Source organism: Piliocolobus tephrosceles, chromosome 9 (assembly GCF_002776525.5).
Source record: "Piliocolobus tephrosceles isolate RC106 chromosome 9, ASM277652v3, whole genome shotgun sequence".
NCBI classification, from domain to species: domain Eukaryota; kingdom Metazoa; phylum Chordata; class Mammalia; order Primates; family Cercopithecidae; genus Piliocolobus; species Piliocolobus tephrosceles.
Genome location: NC_045442.1, coordinates 77,937,342 through 77,952,771, shown reverse-complemented (window position 1 = coordinate 77,952,771; position 15,430 = coordinate 77,937,342). Strand labels below are relative to the sequence as shown.

Below are 15,430 nucleotides of genomic sequence, written 5' to 3'. Positions count from 1 at the left end.
TGGGAGAGGCTTATAGCATCCAGTAAACCTTTGAACTGGTTATCCCACCCACTCATATTTGACCACACATCTCCTTTCTAGTACTCATCACTATCAATTAGCCTTTGTGTTCTCCTTTCATTTGATCCTTGAAATAGATCAGGTAGTTGATTTATATATATATATAACCGATTGATTTCTATTGGCTATATCCTTCTATAGCAATACTACTAAGACTGTCTAACTCTGCAGACTGGAAGAGCTGTTAAGCATCTCATTAAATTCCCATCTTCTATACCCTTATAAAGTCCAGGCTAATCATCAAATGCCCAGAGTAAGACACTCTGCCTTCAATAAGGCATTATTTCCCATGAGCAAATGGAAATGCATTTGCACTTCTACACATCTGCATTTCACAGCAGGAACCCAACTCCATCAACACTTTAATGCTGACACCACCAATTAAGAAACAAATCTTTAAACATAAAGAAAAAACAATCTTCACAGAACCAAGACCAAGAATTGAACTGATTCATGGAGTATATTCTTCACTTTTTTCAAAAGTATAACAACTTCTAATTAGAAAAAAGATAATTCATGAACAGTAACTAAAACTTAGAAAATACAAAAAAGTACAATAAATTAAATAGCATCCCTATTCCACAATCCAGAAAGAACTACCATGAACAATTCAGTAAACTTCCTTTGAATACAATTACTATATATTAAATCTAGTGACCAATACAGCTTAATATCATGGACATCTTATATAATTTTCTACCCAAAGTTTTAGATAAACATTAAACATTCATAAACATTTCCCAAAGGCTTTAAAATTATTACAACAAAATTTAATAGCTTTGTAATATCTATCACATGGGTAAGCAAAATTTATTTTACTTATTATTTTATTTTAACTGAAAACATACAAATGCGCATTCACTTGCCAAATACTTGGTTATAGAGCTCAAGGCTTTTCTCTGAGTAAACATCTGTTGTCCTTCTTATGAAAAACCGTACCCGTAATGTATATTGTGATTCTTCCAGTTTAGTTTATTGTGGAATAAAAACTTAACATGTGAAACAACAAAAGTTATGGATATATACATATATTCTCCTTAAACTTCTCACAACTATGTCAACTAGAAGAAGCACTTTTTTAAAAGTGACTTGTGTTTATGGATTATATCCAACGTAATGAACTTAGCTTTAATAGAAACCACAATTCACAATTCACAGATTTATAGAATACTTAAATGCATTACCCACTTAAACTAACAAAAACAATCAGGATAAACAGGTTTGGGGGCTAATATAACTAATACCTGTTAACCAAGGCAGCTCTCATTTGGCTCGGCATGGAGTGGGCCTTTGTCAGTTTTTTTGTTTTGGCTTTTAATTTTATTTAAGTCCTGGGATACATGTGCAGGATGTACAGATTTGTTACATAGGTAAATGTGTGCCATGGTGGTTTGCTGCACCTATCAACCCATCACCTAGGTATTAAGCCCCACGTGCATTAGCTATTTATCCTGACGCTCTACCTCCCCCGACACCCACAATGTGTTAGTTTTTTAATACAGAAATAGAGAGTATCATACTGAAAAGTCAATGAAATAGAATTCAGTCAAGGTATCATTTAATATAAACATTTCTACAGACCATTTTTTTAAAAATTCTGAAGTCTCTAGATTTTGCCACCAGGCTGAAAAAAGCTTTGGTCTAGCAATAAATTTGGGCAAACAACCCCATCGGCCCCCCTCATAGACTAACAATGAGTACAACTGTCATTGTTAGTTGATGGGATTCATGTATAGTCTTACAGGATCTTGACAATACAATCTTTCTGACACTACAGTATTCCTATCCTTCAGCACAGCTATTCAATAGGTGTCATGTGATCTTAGAACTTGATCTATTTCCATTATCTTTTTTTAAGTCTGCAAAAGTAATGATCTCAACTATCTTTTACTTTAACCAAAAGAAATTTTTTTTTTCTTCTAGCTAAAAGAACACTTGGCAAACAAAAATGTCAAGCAAGTAAGCAATGATTGGGTCTAGTTTGTAGTACCCCTGGCAGAATATCAAGGTCTCACCAATGTTCCCCTTCATAGAACTGGTAGATAATCAGTGATGGGTACCTTGCAGTGTGGCTCCAAGATGGAATTCAGATGTTCTGCGGCAGGCATTGCATAGCTCCAACTCCCATCATTGATTTGGTAGAGTCAGTATTTTAGTGTCTACAGAACTAAAAGGCTATGATTCCAAATGCTCCCTGACACTTTTCCATTGATCAGTCTCAGCATACACTGCAGTCACTATTGTAACCAAAAGTAAGTTTAGAATGGGCACAGAAGACAATTTTGACTGGATTTTAGGAAGCAGAGGAATAAAGTTTGTAATTGTTTTCTGTGATTGTTATATTGAATCATCTACAAGCAGTCATAAGAGAAAATAGAGAGTTAAAAAGATCAAGGAACAGAAGTTTAGAGGTAGGGAACTGTTGCTCAATGGGTACAAAGATTTAGTTATGCAAGAGGAATAAGTTCTAGAGATCTGTTGTACAACATAGTACTTAGTTAACAATACAATAGTGCACACTTAAAAAAGAAGATAGATTTCATGTTAAATGTTCTACCTAAACAAAATTAAAACCACAAGAGGACACAAGGAAATTTTTGGAGGTGATGGATGTGTTTAGTACCTTGATTGTGGTGATGGTATTAATAGGTATATGCATATGTCCAAACTCATTGATATGTACACATTAAATACGTACAATTTTTTGTACAGTCATCCTTCGGTATTCCAGGGGGAATAGTTCCAGGATTCCTCTCCCCCAGGATATCAAAATCCTAGGATGCCTTGTCTTTTATACAAAATGGCCTAGTATTTTCATATCCCCTAAGGATAACCTCCCATATAGTTTAAGTCATCACTAGAGTACTTACAAGCAGTGTAAATGCTATGTAAATAGTTGTTATACTATACTGGTTTCTTATTTGTATTTTTAATTGCTGTGTTGTTGTTTTTATTTTTAAATATATTTTTAATCCCTGGTTGGTTAAATCTACAGATGCAGAACCCAAGGATATGGAGAGCCCATTGCATATCAATTATACATCAACAAAACATAAAAAATAAACAAGAAGACAACATTCAGGACAACATATTCTTTATCTTTTACTGAAACATCTGAATTTCTCCTTAGAAAATCCAGGCAATTTATCTAGTTAGATTCCTTCGTATCTGAGAAAAGAACAGGTATAGTACAGGTGAGCTATTTATGGAGTTCACAGTGGCAAATGCCACTATCGACGCGTAAAGTGCTTGACAGAAGCAATGTACAAATGAATATAGTGACACTATAACAGTGAGTCAGGTAAGTAAGACTGAGGTGGGGAGAGATTACCTGTCCTGTAAAACACCCCTCCAATCTTCTTGATTATCCGAACAATTTCTGCAAGTCCTAGGCAAATTATACATCCTAAACCCAGCTTGATTAACTCTATCAGTGAGATAACCAAACCTAGGCTGCAGGCCTAGATATGATTGTTTTTCCATCCTTATTTCAAAAATAAATAACACAAATAATGTAGAGTACTACATGCCCAGGCACACGGTAACCCTCCATTTGGCAGCTGTCATTTTTATTATTACTTAAATTCTTAAGCCCCTTCCAAGACTGATTATCTGTGACTAATCCTTCTACATTACTAAAAGTAAAATTCAAGCTACAGAAATCCAGAAAATCTGATGATGATGAGGGTGTGGCTTTCTCTTTTAGTGGATTTCCAGCTCCCTGGCAATTCATAGGAAATCATGCCAGAGGTTGCATGTAGTCATAGGAAGGTGTCTGAGGAGGAAGGCTGATATTTTTAAGAATTCTTATCAAACTTTTAGCATAAAAATGCTATTCCCATAACCCTGGCTGTAACGTATTAAGGCTAAAGTAGTTACATGGATTCAGCTGACCTTTTCTTCAAAAAAAATGTTCTTATGGCCTATATCGCATCCATGATACACACTATCACTTCTAGGAAAAGGCCTCAAAGACAAAATCTTAGCACTGGAAGCTGCTAAACTAAACTTCCATTATTAAACTTAATTCTGAATTCAGTTTGTAGGTTTGCTTCTGACTAATCCCTTTTTATGCCCAAGAATGACAATCTATTATTTATGTACAATCACCAGCCTGTCTTGAGAAATAAAAGCTTATAACAACAAAAAAAAAGGTAATACGTTAAGATGCAATTCAGGATGAGATTTCCAACAAACACAGATTTGAAGAAATCTATTTCCAAAATGCTAATATTAAAGTTCCCCAAAGTACAAACACAAACAGTATATTTAAAAGAGCTCCTTGATGGATATAATCAACCTATTAATTCTTGAGAACCTAATTCACAGTAACTGCTAAGTGGTCAAGGGAAAGCAGTGCAGACACTGCCTATTTTCATATAAATTCTCTCCAAAATCTAAAGACCCAATGACAATCAGCGTAGGGATGGCACAAAAGGGCACCTTGGACATATTTTGCTTTATCAAGAATTTTTAGATTTCAGATTCCGGATCATTCAGCAATCTCAGTCATTTTCTCCCAAATTTCAGCTCCTCTCTGTGATAAACGTATGCTGGAAATAGGCTTTACAAAACACCTACCACGCAAAGAATGAGAAATGATGACCTCCAGTTTGTGGTTCAACTTCCAAGGTGATTTGAGGTAGAATTCCACACTATATTTTATTGTGTGTGCCAGGATATCAGAGAGGAATATAGGAAAAACCCAAGGGCATATAAGAACAATAATCTTTCATTGTGATGAAAGATCCCTCAAGCTAGGTAACCAACCAGCTCCAATATTTCAACCGAATTCAATAGTCTGATGTGCTCTTGGATGAAAATAACCAGTCTATCTACTTCCCATTTCACTTGACATAAAGACAGTGACTGTTTTTCAGCTTATAAACTCTGTCGGGAGTGGCATGTAAGTCAGGTTATTGTCATCAAACTCATTATACCAGGGGAGGAAGTTAAACTTCAGAGAGATTATATCAGTTCCTAAAGGTTGCACAGGTATTATAGAATTCATGGCTAGAGGTTTTATATAGAAATATACAAACAAATACTGTTTATAAATATATATACATATATATGTATCATACACAAACACACATTTGTTACCCTTCCATAAGAGTGCCTAAAAATGATGGTCATGACTGCCTCTCATTTCCAATACTGTTACCTCCTAAAGGAATCACTTTCTTAATCTAACTCTTCTTAGCCAACTGGCTGTCACCACACTGCCTGGCAGGAGTACACCAATGGGGCCCACTGCACAGTGAAAGGGACACAGCCACCAGGCCAAGCTCAAGGAAACCTAAACTCCACTGCAACTGCCAGCTGAGTTGTGCACTTAACAATACTCAGCTGGGATAATAGATTTGTTTATGTCAGTTGTTCTTACTCTAATTATGTAATTTACTTAAATATTATGTAAACCAGTGATATATGATTATGGAAATGAAAGATAATTGTAGTTTCTATTAAAATGTAATTGAATGCTTTGAAGAAACTCCAAAAGGTAAGTTGTTTTTTAAAGAATAAAAAAAGAAACTGAATCACATAGACAAGAAAACTGTAAGAGATTCCCAGGGCAAGGGTATATTATTGTATTTATGAAGAACCTGCATACGGATGCCTTCACTAGTGTCTTTAAAAAAAAAAAAAAAAAGCTGGTAATTACAGGTGTGGCTAATTAAAAAAAAAAAGAAAAGCAAAGATGCTAAGCTTAAACCAGTAGACACATACTTAGAAAAAGCCTTTGCCTACATCAAGACATGGGAGGCTGAATGTTGTGATTAAAAGTTTTAATTGTCTGCTTTATGAACCATTACTTTTATAAACTTTCTGAATCAACCAATTACTTAACGGCATTGCAATGCCCCCAGATACTCAGTAAACATTTGAAACATGTGACATGTATTATGAAAATATAATTATATGAATGTATATGATAGCTTATGTTCAGTTGCTCGACTGTGTTGTGGAATCAGATAAAAATGCTATCAAAATTAATATGATTTATATACCAATCTGTGGGGGAAAAGAAATGACCATTTGCTTCCATCAAGTTTTTGGAATCCTTAATTATTGTTTTAAATCACCAAGACAGTTTAATAACTCAATTCCCTAAATGAGAATTTTTTTCCTTAACTTTCTACATCAATTTAAGCAGTCTAACTTAGCAAAAGGATTAACTTTTAAAACAACTTGAAGCAACATGTTAAGCATATCTAAGAAATTTCATTTAATGAGTATTGACTCCTTGTACTCTAGGCTAAGGAAAAAAGGGGGGGGGGGACACAAAAGCCTGAAAGCAGCCTTCAGTCAGAGCCATGATTCAACTATAAAATACTGGAAGGTGGGAGTACAGGAAGTCTTAGGGGAAGAGTGAAATGGAAAACCAAACTAAACATGTGTCTAACGATTTTATTTATAATTGCATGAATAGGAAACATTTATTTAGGTAAGTTTTGATTGTGATATTGCAAAGTTTCAAACAGAGTCCACTGTTCACTTCACTATGTATATGGTGCTGGAGGGAACACTTTCTTGGGTGGAAAAGTAAAATTTCTAGGATCTCAAAATGTATTTGTCAATGCAGTACCAGCTCTGTCCTCACCCAACACACGAGTCTGAAGATAAAAACAGCTAGAAAGAAAGAAAAATGAATTTCAGTTCTATTCAGAAGCAATTCAAATGCATTTTAAAGACTTAGATTTATGACTATTCCCTTGCTCTTATATATTTCAGGGCCAACTTTCATGTTCCATTTTTGACATCCCAGATAGAATATTGAGATATGTTTGGCATTGGAGATGAGAGGTTATGAGGAAAGAATTTCTACAAAAGCAAGTTGAAAATAAGCTTTCTTCTCATTGTGTACAAAGGGGAGGAAGGGCTGAAAAAGTAGCTCCAGAGAGAGGAGAGATGGCATTCCTCTACATCCTGGATCTCCCAGGATAGCACTGATTGTCAAACTGCACCAACACTGCTGTTGTGGCCCAACCTGAATTTAGAAAAGCTTCAGTAACAGCGAGAAAATGCCAGAAACCAGCTTTTTTTGGGTCAGGTTTTGAAAATAGCATAAATATAAAGGTAACTGGATTCACAAATCAAACCTGCAGAAGGGGACTCTCAACTAGCAACAACACCTCCTATCCCTCACCTCAGTTTGAAGAACTGGGGCGGAATGCTTAAACCGCATTGTCTTAATGCACGGAGACCAACGAGTCCAAACTAAAAACGGCCCTAAAGAATCTTCGCCAACACACCCACCCCTGCCCTCTTTTTTAAATTAGGACCATGAAGTGCAACATAAGTGTGTAACAGTAAAATTGTACAGCATAATTGATTAAAGCAGAAAAGTCTCATAATCCTGTATTAAGACCAAAGAAAATCAAAACATACTCAGGTTGCAGCATGTGCTCATAAAAAGAAAGCTCTCAATTGGATTTCATAAGAAATATTGATCCTGAGCTCTGAATCCTCTCACTTTGGCTACCATGCATGATTGGGGTCAGTACCTTCTATGTGGATGCCTTTGAAGGCCAAGACTCATGTAGACAGAATACAACGTACAGGAGTAACTTTATTTAAACAAATTATATCTGAGGCTGCTTATACAGCAAACAAGTGTACTCTTATTTAAGGAAGACGTTGAAAAGAATAAATAAGAAAATAGTTGATTTTATCAATGCCTCTCTTAAAAATTATAGTAGGTATGACTAGGTAAAGTTTTATATAAATAGACTTGATTAAATTAAAATTGTCTCCATACCTTGCTTAAACATCAAATGTACATTCTACATGTATTTCTTCTTAAATACACAATTTGATATTTGTGTGTCCATTATAATTAACCATATACCTTCCAAATCTAACCCAAAGAAACATCTATTAAAATAGGTTCTTTGCCTTTAGTATTTGAATTTAGCCAATGACTCCGGGCTACCACCTGTTAAACAGTATTTTCAGCTTAGTAAAAGAATTCTGTGTCTCTAAAACAATCCATATTTGCATTGGCAACATTGTACAACTATATTTCAAATCTGAAAATGAAATTGAAGGAGGTGTAAAAGGCAAACACTGATTGTACATTGGTCAAAATCACTGCTCTCTGCTGTCTGTAGTGACCTCCCTTTGGCTTGAAAAACCTGCAAATTAACCTAAACTTTCAAATACAAAATGCTTCAAAGATGTTTTTGGTGAAATAATCTCCCCTGGCAATATGTTTAAGATACTCGTTTTTAGAGTCTGAAGTGCAAGCAAGTATACTAGGCAACTGGAAACCCAAGAATCCCAGTAACACCGAAGAAAGTTTTTGTCCAGCTCACAGCCTAAACAATGGAGGATGGGAAGAGAAGAATCAACTTGCAAACCCTCCTTTCTCCTCCCGCCTTTCAAGTTCAATCCTCCTTTGTCTTTGATCCTACAGAAAATAAGAAACAGTTCTCCAACTGGGCCTTCCCCATAGCAAGAATAGTTTTTGCTTGAAAAAATTCCATTATCCATTAGCAAGCATGTTCATTTTCAGTGAACCAGCCTCTTCCACTCCAAAGAGCTATGCTGCCGTTTACAGACAGGATCTTTCTGAATGATCTAAGATGAACACAAAGACATTCATTCCATAAGCCTTCAGGTATCCAATGCAAGAGCAAAGATCCTGGCCATTAAAGAATTTGTGGGTTAGTCAAAAAACCAAAGCGTCATCCTTAACCATTTTTCAAGTACTACAACAGAATCCATTACTTTCATTTAAAAAAAAACCCCAGGACAGAAAAGACCCACTGAAGTATGGAGGTAGGAGCTGGGGAAAAGGAAATTTCTCTCCTGGGAACTTTAGGGGCATAACCAAGACAAGTGAAAAACAATATGAACGCCAGTGATTCAGGCTTTTTTCATCCTACAGTAGCATTGCTGATAATCTCTCAAATGAAATCTTAATTTCCTTTTGTTAATCATCCTGCAATCTTGGATGAAAAAATAACTAAACTATCCTCTTTCTTCAAATCACCATACAACTTGCCTATTTAAATACGTTTTAAGAAAACTACATAATTCATTTTTCATTAAAATTTCCCTTGTTTACAGATGCAAACCCGGTCAATTTCAGTTGGATTTTGCATACTTGTATTATATACCTTAATTCGACTTCTTGTAAAGGTTTAAAAAAGAGAAAGAACTGAACGTAAGATACAAATTAAACAAATACTGCTTCTAAGTCTATGTGAACATTGACACCATTTACAGATTTTTCCCCTCTTTTCCTTGGGGCTGAGGGCCCTGTCAATAATCATTACTTATTAAACAGACTGCCATTCCAGTCCACAGAATGTAGGAAGAGAGCATGGAGGGGTAGAAATAATTACCTTGGGCTTTTCTTTAAAGACCTCCGGAATGGAACACAAGGAAATCAATTGGGAAAGAACATGAAATACCCCTATCATGTGTAGTCCCCCTCCTCTCCCAACGCATACAAGGGTTGGAGATATACCACACTCCATTATTCATATCAACTGCATCAAAAGAGCAAATCAAAAATCTGGGGTCCTCAGAGTAGACTCATTTTCAATTCATTGAATATGCTCACACATACACTCATGTGTGTATCCTTCTACAAAACTCAAGCTAGATTTACTGAGTGGAGGCTCTAAACACCTCCTGAGAAAATGTGCTCTCAAAAATGACTGCTTCAGCCAAAGGAGAGAGAAGCAGCAAGTTACAGGCTCTACTGCCATTCTGGTTTGTGGCAGATTCCTTCCTACCCTCCTTCCTGTCTCCCAATTTATCTTCTAGACTGTTTTTTCCAAAGCAAAGTAGGTTTGGTCTTTTTTTTCTTTCTTTCCCTCTCCTGGACCTTACTTACAAATATACTAAATTCTTTAAAAAGAAAAAAGTTTCAAGGGTTAAGTAACACCCAGGCTAAGATCATAGGTGAGGGAAATGAAAAATTAGCAGATGACTGAAAGCAAACCCGGTATTCCCACCATCACTGAAGAGTTAATGATGAACACTCTTCCCTTCTCCCAGAGGCTATGGCTCAAAACACAAATACAATATAAAGACAGCATAACCAGACAGTTTTCTGCAAAACAGCCTTGCACAGAACTTGAACTAGCAGGCTGGAGTTTGTCCTAAATAACCTTCACAGGTTGTACAAACTCTTCCCATATCCTGATCAAATCAGTTTAAAAGACGCCTGAGATTTCCTTAGAATAAAAACAAGGTGGGGGGTGGGGTGCGAGGTCAATTAGTCACCTAAAATATTTATAAAAATTTTGAGAAAATATGCACTTTCTATACAAATAAACAGAAAGCTATCATGCTTTGGGTATACTGGCCCATACTGAGCCCAGGTTGAAGATGCTACATTCTAACGGTGACATGTTTCCAAACGGTTGGATGTTCTCACCTTTGAGTGCAGAAAACTCTTAACTCGCCTATGTTTTTCAGGCACAGAGGCAGAGGAGATAAGGTTCACATCCCACCTTTGGGAACGGAACAAAAGCAAAGGCTTGGCAGGGCTGAAAAAAAAACTCCTCCTTCGTCAGGACCCTAGAGGTGGCAGGTCTGCAGGGCTCCCTTCCTATTTCCTCCTAGTTAACTCACTCTCGCCGGCCACAGAATCAATGTCTACACCTTGGAATGGCCACGGGCAGGCTAGGAGGTGACCAGTTTAGCCCTTTGCCTTGGATCCCCTCCTTTCCCCAAGTCTCCCAATGGCTTCTAATTAACCCTTTCTGGTTCCTGCCCAGGTCAGGGCTGCTGGAAGCGTCCTCAGCTACATTCTACAAATATCTCCATCAACTCGTCACCCCACACATGGACATAACTTCCTTCTGTGGTTTGTCGTCGGTCACTTTGCATGTGCTTTGCTTTCTTTCCTTTCTACCGGCGGGCGGAGAAGGGGCTCAGTGCCTTAGGGAAGGCCCTCTCTCCCTCCCCGGCCCTCTACTGGAGCGGGATCCGGCAGCTCGCCAGCAGGTCTGCAGAGAGGAAGGATCGCACTCGCGTTAACCCTTTGAAGGGAGCTGGGAGATCCGTTCTCATTTGGGACCCGCTAAAGTAGGGCCAGTGGAGCCTGACAATCTCCCTTCCCTTCCTACACGCCCCCACCCCCCAGAACCAGGGCAGGCTGGCACCCTCCCCTCTGGTGGCCAGTTTTAATCAGCTCTCACTCTGCCCCCAAACCTGGGATGGGGGAGGGGGCTTGCTAGAAGGCAGGCGGCGAGGGAAAAAGCAGGAGGGCAGAAAGGAAACCCAGTAGTAAATCACAGTTGAGACACAGTGTTTACTTACGAAATTTGGGGCTGGTGCTGGTTTCTGGTGTGGTGGTGGTAGAGGAGGAGGAAGAAGAGGAAGAGGAGGCAGCATCCTGAAAGGGAGACAGGGTCCACGAGGGAGTAGAATCGTGAAGGTAGGAGGAGGTAGCGTATGCCGCAGTGGGCCAGGAGGGCATTGCCTGGGTACTTGGGGTTCCTGGCACCGGGGGTCGGGAGCCCGGCGTGCTGCTACTAAAGAACGGTGCCGTGGTGGACAGGACCGTCGAGGGGGCCGCAGTGTTCCGTGCTGTGGTGGAGCGCGGGCTGGCCCGGATGGGCACCCGGTGCCCGGGGAAGCGAGTGGGCGCCCGCGTGATGGTGGTCAGACGAGTGCTAATCCGGTTGGGCGTCCTGGAGGAGGCGGCACCCCCGGCGGAGGGGGTGGCGGGGGACGTGGTGGAGGTGGTAGTGGTGGTGGTCTCCATGGCCTTGGGGAAAGAGCTGGGCTTCGAGAGGAAGAAGGGGTCCTGGCCCATCCCCTTGGAGTCCACTAGGTCGGTGGGCACGTACTCCTTGACGGAGCCCACCACGATCCATTTGAGAAGCATGAGGCTGAGCCCCAGGCCGATGAAGCCGATGAACAGAGGTACCACGCACAGCCACGTCTGCTGCCGGTTCCACACGATGCAGTCGCTACAGCGTAACTCCCGGGGGGGCTCGGCCGCCCCTTCGCCGCCGCCGTCCGGGCCCCCGCCCGCCGCTGCCGCCGCCGCAGCCGCCGCGGTGCCCTCCTCGGTCGAGGCGGCGGCTGCCGAAGCGGCACCAGGTGGCGAGGCAGCGGCCGCCCCTTCACTCATCCTAGGAGCCGGTCTTCACCTTCGCCCCCACGAGGGCCGCGCCAGAGGCATGGGGCCGCGCGGGTCGGGCGCGGACGCGGGCTCCGGCGGCGGCGGCGGGCTCGGGCGCAGGCAGCGGCCGCGGCGGCCGCATGCAAATCGGCTCCCTGCCCCCACGCCCCTCCCCCCGAGAGGCGGGCGGCGGGCGGGGAGGAGAGGAGCGGGGGAGGGGACGGGGCCGGGGAGGGGGCGGTGAAGAGCGCGGAAGAGGGGCGAGACGGGCCCCCGGCGCCTCCGGTCGGTCAGAGAGCGGCGGGGCGCGTCTGCAGCCCGCCAAGCGGCCTCCTGCGCGCCGGGGCCCCGCACCCGCTGCTGCTGCTGCTGCCCGCCGCCTGCGTGCGCTCCAGCCGCGCCGGCATCCTCGGGGCACCGCGCCCGACCCGCTCCCTGGGGCGCCCGTTCGCGCCGCGCCTGGGCCTCGCGCCGCCTTCAGTGGCCCCGCCGGCCGGTCGCGGGGTGCCGCGTGCCCGCCAGCCGCATTCCGACACAGAGGGCCGGCCTGGCCGCCGCGATCCTCGGCGGCTGCTCGGCGAGCCCGGGCGGTGAGGTGCACCTGTTCTTCAGCCGGCCGGCAGCCAACCCTCGGCCAGCACTCTCCCGGAGAGACCAATCCCAGCGCAGCGCGGAGGGCTAGCGGTTCGGCTCGCCTCGCTCCAGCCGTCCGCTGCTCCGCGCCGCTGCCGCCGCCGCCCGAGAGTCAAACTCCAGCGAACGGCGCTGCTGTAGCCGCCGCGAGCCAGGGGCTGGGGGCGCAACGGGCGCCCGCGGCGGGTGCGGTCTGACCCGCCTCCAAGGGACTCGATAAGCTGGCAGAGGATCGGAAATCACGCCCCGGCGCCCTGCCCGGTTGAGCGTGGGGGACGAAAGCGGGAGACTGCGTCGGGGGTCCCCGGGGACGCGGACCCCGGGCCGAGGGCGTCTCCAGGCGGGCTCTAGCTGCCAGGCGGGTGCGTGTGTGTGTGTGCAGAACCGCCGCGGCGGGCTGAGATTCGGGCAGAGTAGCGCCTCCCACCAGTGCCTAATGCTGGTTTCTTAATGCACACAAGATAAATAAATGATCCAAGCAAACCCCCGTTTGCCGGGGGTTGGCACAAGCAGCTCCCTACCGATTGTGAGCCCGTCTCCTGTGCGGATCCAGTGGGGTCAGAGACTGACGCTGCTGGGCGAGGGGGCGGGGGCGGATGCGGGTGGGAGGGTGCCCGTGCCCTCCCTGCCGGATGGCGGTGCGGCTGGATGGAAGGCCACCTTTGCCTGAGTTCCTGAGAGATGCAGGTGGAGCAGAAGACCTTTGTGTAATCAGACCTGTCAGATATCTCCAAGCCATTTTATGTGAACTTGCCCTAAAATACTGTCTTTACGTGTAAATGTACGCACAGGTACACACGTTACAAGGAAAGTGTTTGTGAGAGGTAAATGTAAAACGATTTGGGGTTGGACTCCGAAATTCCGTTACTGGTTTCTTCCCTTGGCTGGGGAGGCACGTGTGTACCTATTTCTCCAGCGCTGTGTGGTACCTGCCGAGGCAAAGGGCAAAGAGCCAGTGTTAGCATGATATATGCTGATAGTGCAAAACCTTGCTTGCCAACTCTCCCCAGATTTCCTGGCCTAAAGTGGAAACCGAAGAGGAGGGGTTTTTATTTACAAACGTTAAGAATATAAGGTTGAGAAAGGCAACTTCCTAATACATTTCCCTAGCACTGTCTGATTGGCGTGGATGATGGAGTCCGCATTCTCTTGTCCTGTGATAGTCTCCACAAAGATGAAGTTTTCAAGGTATCCATTTTATTCACAGGTGGAGAGCCAAACGCTACACTGAAGAGACTGCAGAGAGCAGAGGATGCATTGAAACAGGAAGCCCCTGGGGTTTGGTGCCTACCAGAGTACTTTACACACACACGGTTAATAAATTATTTTTGATGGCAGTAATGCGGCTGTCACCTCTTTCAGCTATAACATTGAGACTTTCCCCATAGGAAAGCTTTTGCTTTTTAGTTTGATGGAGCATGCCTTAATCTAGTAGTGCTGAATTATGGTTCCAAAAATTGCAAAAAAAAAAAAAAAAAAAAAAAAAAAATTCTTTGAATCCAAATTCCTTTGGCTTTCCAATGTAAAGCACTGCCCTCTTAAGTAAAAACTGACCCAGTCTCTACCTTCTGTGGGTGCTAGGAATCTACTTCCCAGCTAGGAATCTACTTGCCCAGCCTTTCTTGTGTAGCAAATAAAAGCTTTCCTGCAAAACTCTTCAGAATTATAGCAGGTGCTACTGTCAGCTATTTAAGACAGATAATTACTTTTCCAAAGCACTGCTAGTTCATTGCCCACCCCCACCACTGCCAAGATTCCTGTGGTCTCTCCCATTTTTTCTGCCTGGTAGAGTAAATCCAGGGTACAGAAAGGGATGCTATAATGCTGCAGCTGGGCAAATGCGGGCAAATGTTCCCTTTCCTGAAGCCACAGTCTGACAGCATTCACTCCATGTTCTCTCAATACTCCCTAATGCCTTCTTCATCTGCCTTTCCAAATTCCCTCTACTTCTCATTTCCACTTGGCTTTAACAGCTTATTCATGTATCCCTGTTGAGCTCATTTTGCCCCAGATCCCAAGCCACCGTACTCAGCTACCCATTGGTTGTTCTCACAGTGAACATCATCACTAGAGAGAGAGAGAGAAAAAAAAAAATCAAAACATTGCTTTGATAGCCTTGTATTGGGGAACAGGTTGTACCAACCTATCCAAGAATGTTTGGCTGGTGCAACCATCATTAACTTGCAATTTTACTGTGAGGCTCCCTGGTAGCAGGTGGTAAGCACTGGCACTGAAAGTGAGAATGGGGAGGGGGCTGTCCACAGTTGTGTCAAGGACAAGTGGTGAACCATCTCACTGCTAATAAGCAGCTAGTTCGTCAGTCCCATGGTAGGGAGGAGCCTCGTTCTGGTGACTCACAGCTCACTGGAGCAGAATGTTGAAGCAGCAGCTTCAGGCTCAGACTCTTAAGACCAGGATTCAAGTTAGAGCTCTGCCACTTACAAGCAATAAAATCACTGTGGGCCACTGTTTTCTCAACTGTGAAATGGAGGTATAATGCCTACATTCTACGTAATTATATGAAATTGTATAGCTAAATGGACTATTCACCTTATATTTTATATAATGCTTATAATTAAAGGTTTATATAAACCTTATAATGCTTGTAATTTAAGCATTATCCTCGGATATCTTCCTGTGGAG

The 15,430-nt window shown here is 42.8% G+C and overlaps 1 protein-coding gene across 10 annotated transcripts in view; it reads right to left on the bottom strand.

Moving 5' to 3' along the window:
- Positions 1–12,303, bottom strand: part of NRG3 (neuregulin 3) — a 1,116,221-nt gene extending 1,103,918 nt beyond the window's left edge. For 5 of the 10 annotated variants that reach the window (XM_031936195.1, XM_026455768.2, XM_026455769.2 and 2 more), the window contains exon 1: positions 11,344–12,303. In XM_031936195.1, coding sequence (XP_031792055.1) covers positions 11,344–11,418 — 75 coding nt within the window. In that variant the 5' untranslated portion in view covers positions 11,419–12,303. Of the gene's footprint in view, positions 1–9,413; positions 9,549–11,343 lie in introns of those variants that run through there. The other 5 variants (XM_031936194.1, XM_026455771.1, XM_031936196.1 and 2 more) reach the window with 3 other exon arrangements.
- Between the last annotated feature and the right edge of the window lie 3,127 nt (positions 12,304–15,430).